The following is a 4,695-nucleotide window of genomic DNA, read 5'->3' as shown; positions in this document are numbered from 1 at the left end:
CCTGCCTCTGCCTCCCAAGTGCTGGGATTAAAGGCGTGTGCCACCATGCCTGGCTATCAAACAGGTTTTAAGAGATGTGTTCATTGGCACTTACACAATTTAATGATAACTTCCAGCTGTGCCATTATTAGTTATGACAAGAGAATGCAAAGTTGTGTCTTGTCCTAGATTATATAGGATGGGTTGGGTTTTTGCTTGTTTGCTCTTGAGTAATGGGAAAGTTTTAGAAAATATAAAACTAATCTGATCTGTACATGAAATATGAGATATTTGGTCATTTTACATTTATCATGCTTCCTCCGTGAAAGTCTATGTTTATTCTTAGAGGTGCTTGAAGGAAAGAATTTATGAATCCATATATTTCATCTTCAGAAACCTGGGAATCTGAGGTTGGGACTGCTTTTGCTATGCATAGTTAATGCTTGTGTGGAAAATTTTAATCCACATACCAGGTTTTCTATAAATTAGACTTGGAACACTGTTGAATGAGTGGCTACGCAGAGGCCTCTTGGAAAGGGCACATTTGTGTTTACAATACAGCATTCCCCAGGGGAACAACAGCTAAAGCAGGCAGTCAGTATCTTGGGAATACAGATGAGAGAACACTACTTTTTAAATGCTTTACACTTGTCAGTACACCTTGAGCAAACAGAATATGGATAACAAGGAAAATGGTTTTCTCCTGTAGGAAGCTGAGGAAAAAGACAAGAAGAGTGCCAGTGAGCTTGAGTCCCTGGAGAAACACAAATGCCTGCTGGAGAGTGGGGTGAACGAGGGCTTCAGCGAGACCGTGGATGAGTTGGATGCCGTCAAGCGGGAGTAAGTTCACCTCACCAAGATCTGAATTTGGCCCGGTGCCGTGGCACACGCCTTTAGTGGTAGTACTGGGGAGGCAGGGGAAGAAAGGTGGATCTCTGAGTTCACGGCCAAACCTGGTCTACTAGCCACAGCTGTTACACAGAGAAACCCTGCCTCGAAATCAAAACAAAGCAGGAGAGGAAAAAAACTAAATTTTTTTTTCTTTAATTCCTCTTATAAAGCCATTTGGGGTATAAAGAATGAGGAGATTTGAAGAATTTAAGTAGAGCATGCTGGCCTTGAATTCACAGAGATCCGCATGCCTTTAATCCCAGCACTTGGGAGGTAGAGGCAAGCAGATTTCTGAGTTTGAGGCCAGCTTGGTCTACAGAGTAAGCTCCAGGACAGCCAGGGCTACACAGAGAAACCCTGTCTCGAAAAACCAAAAAAAAAAAAAAGAAAAGAAAGAAAGAAAAAAAAAAGAAGAAATGTTTAAGCAGCATAGTAAATATGGAACTCTTAACTTAAGAAGGCCTCCAAAGCCAGGCATCACAGCCTCAAACGAGCTAACAGGTAGAAATGGGATAGAAGGTTTCAGAACCAGGGCAGCTGGCCACACATGTACACAGCTCCAGGGCAGCTGGCCACATGTGCACACAGCACCAAGGCAGCTGACCACACATGCACACAGAACCAAGGCAGCTGACCACACATGCACACAGCTCCAGAGCAGCTGGCCACACATGCACACAGCACCAGGGCAGCTGACCACACATGCACACAGAAGCAGGGCAGCTGACCACACGTGTACACAGCACCAGGGCAGCTGGCCACACGTGCACACAGCTCCAGGGCAGCTGGCCACACGTGCACACAGAACCAGGGCAGCTGACCACACGTGCACACAGCACCAGGGCAGCTGACCACACGTGCACACAGCACCAGGGCAGCTGGCCACACGTGCACACAGCACCAGGGCAGCTGGCCACACNGTGCACACAGCACCAGGGCAGCTGGCCACACGTGCACACAGCACCAGGGCAGCTGGCCATACATACAATGACCTAAAGCAGATGGCATGTCTGTACGGCATTTGCATGGATTCTACCAGGTATGGTTTTTTACGTTTACCAAATATTTTTCAGGGGAAAGGGATAGTGCAAGTAAATGTGCATTTTCCTCAGGTTTCTACACTGCGCTGATTTATTCATTTATTCTTAGACATTAAGCACCAGTTGTCCTTTTTTTTTTTTTTAATCTTAATTCTGTAGATACCAGTTAACTCTGCAGACCACAACTGAAGAAAGAAGAAAGGAGGAAAACAACTTACAACGTCTTTTGGAGATGGTCGCCACACACATAGGGTTTTTGGAGGTAAGGGTGGAGGTGTTTACTGAATTCTATGAGACATTTTATACTTTGTTTCTATAGGAACTAAATTACAATTCTTAGTTTGATGAGAACTAGTAATTTTTTAGAAGGATCTTGCGTATTGGTATGGCAGGGTTCCAAGAGGCCTCTTGTATACTTTATAAAATGTTTTGGCACGTTTACACACAAAGCAGGGGGAAGAGGAGTAGGTTGGGCACGGATGCCCCTTCCTGTAATCCTGGCGTTTAGGAAGCTAAGGCTGGAGAGTGGCTGTTAATGGCCAGCCTGTCTCAAAGAGTCCAGAAGTAGATGCATGAGCACTGAAGTGGTATTGGAACGAGAGAAGGGAGTGCTGATAGATTGATCTGAGGGAGACACACCGCTCCCTGGGGGCGGATCCTGCCTCTCACAGAGCCAAGGCCCACTCGGGCTGTGAGCATCAGGTGAGGCTAGACTGAGAGACTGTCTTTACAACTCAGTGGTTATAAAATGTGCTTAAATTAGGTGCAAAAAGAAATTTTGTATAAACTCAACTTAATGAAAATTAAGGACTTCTTAGCCAACATAGTAGCACACCCTGTAATTCCAGTGCTTGGAATGTCAAGATCTTTAGCTTAAGGCTATGCATAATTAATGGCACAGGATTATAATCCAAAAACCAGGTAGGCCCAGCCAGGAGGACTGCAGGTTTAAGACCAGCCTGAACTCCTGAGGGAGACACTGTCTCAAAAACACAAATCAACATGAGCAAACTGTGAGCTGCCAAGCAAGCAGTGGGCACGGCGGTAATCCTGACACTGCAGAACCTGAAGCAACAACTGCCATGACCTCCAGGCCACCCTGCGCTACATACAAATTACAAGCAAATAATAATAATAATAAACCTTTGGTCTCAGCACTCAGAGACAGATATAGGTAGATCTTTGAATTTGAGGCCATCCTGGTCTACAAAATGAGTTTCAGGAGAGTCAGGGCTATTACACAGAGAAACTTCCATCTTTAAAAAAAAACAGTGGGCTGGAGGCATGACTCAGCTAGTAAGAGCACTGTCTGCTCTTCCAGAGGTCCTGAGTTTGATTCCCAGCAACCACATGGTGCCTCACAACCATCTATGATCTGATGCCCTCTCCTGGCATGCATGTAGGTGTACATGCAGATACAGCTCTCATATACACAAACTACTCAAAATAAATAAAATTTTAACTACAATCATAAATACATGCAGTAAATATGAAACTTAAAACCAAGTCCCAATACGCCAATACAGTTATATGTTGCATAATGATGGGGTTACATTCTCAGATATGCATCACAAGGCTGATTGTGAACACATAATATTCTTATACAAACCCAGGTTTTGTTGGAGATTGTATTCTCAGGAGACTGTTCTTATATGTGCTGTCTATTCACCAGAACATCTGCAGAAATGACTGCATAACTATAAATACACACAGATCTCTGAGAAAATTGGGAGCTTTAAAGGCACATCAATTAGGCAAATGGTTATCTCTGGAGAAGCAGGGGAAAATACAATTAAGAAAATGGAATGCAGCCTGGCAGTAGTACTGCATGCCTGTCTTTAAGCCCAGCATAGAGGAGGCAGAGGAGACAGATCTTTGTGGGTTTGAGGACAACTAGGACTAGGATTACATAAACCCTGTCTCAGAAAAAAGAAAAAAAAAAAATAAGGCAAATGAAAATAAAGAAAATGGAATACATGTGAACATAAGTTTTATTTTTGCTCTTTAGTTGCTTTATTTACATTCTTCCATGCAAATGGCAACACTGTACTGTTAATAAGAGACAATTATACTGAGTAGGTAGGCAATCTCCAATTAGAAGCTGGCAACACAAGCCCACCTGGCACATGGAAATAACACAAGGCTCAGCACAATCAGATCAGCCAAGGCATGTCAGGCGTGAATCGCATTCTGAATCTCATGGGAAATGGCCGAAGTTAAGGCCTAAGGCAGAAATCATCGTAAAGATCATAGCGGTTAGAGTTTTCCCCCCGTAAGAATACCTAGACAATTTCTCAGCTATAGCTCCCTAAGTTTTCTCCTTATTTCTCTCATCTCTTCCATGATGATTTCCATTATCTCCATCTCCACCCAACCCATTGTTATCTGCCTATTGGGTACGGCCCATCAAAAGTTAAGGGGACGTCAGTGAGCCTGCCTTCTTTGGTTGTGGTGGTTTGCTGAAAGCTGGTGGCCGTCACCTCCTCCCAAAGAGTGGTCTTCCTGGATATTCTACAGGGCCTACTCTGTGTCTTTGTTTTCCTCAGCCTTGCAATTCCCACTTCCAAATCTGCCACTTTGAATCTAGACTAGTAGACCTGTTCTGCTAGCCAGACCACTGTGCACAGGGAATCACAGAGCTGGTGGCCAGACGTGAATTCCTCCCCCCCCCCCCCTTTTTTTTTTTGAGATGTTTTTGCTTGGCAGTCCGGACTAGTATTGAACTGTGGTAGTCCGGCTTCAGCTTTTCAAGTATTGAGTTTACAGTCATCTATTATTTCATCTA

General features: G+C 44.1%; 1 protein-coding gene across 1 annotated transcript in view; it reads left to right on the top strand.

Annotated features, from left to right (window-relative positions):
* Positions 1–4,695, top strand: part of Ndc80 (NDC80 kinetochore complex component) — a 32,528-nt gene that overhangs the window by 27,000 nt on the left and 833 nt on the right. The window contains exons 15-16 of the mRNA XM_021217997.1: positions 689–819; positions 2,070–2,172. Of these exons, the coding sequence (XP_021073656.1) occupies positions 689–819; positions 2,070–2,172 (234 nt within the window). The remainder of the gene's footprint in view (positions 1–688; positions 820–2,069; positions 2,173–4,695) is intronic.

The sequence above is a fragment of the Mus pahari genome, chromosome 18 (assembly GCF_900095145.1).
Source record: "Mus pahari chromosome 18, PAHARI_EIJ_v1.1, whole genome shotgun sequence".
Lineage (NCBI taxonomy): Eukaryota > Metazoa > Chordata > Mammalia > Rodentia > Muridae > Mus > Mus pahari.
The sequence above is the reverse complement of the archived record's forward strand: the minus strand, read 5'-3'. Positions and strand labels throughout refer to the sequence as shown.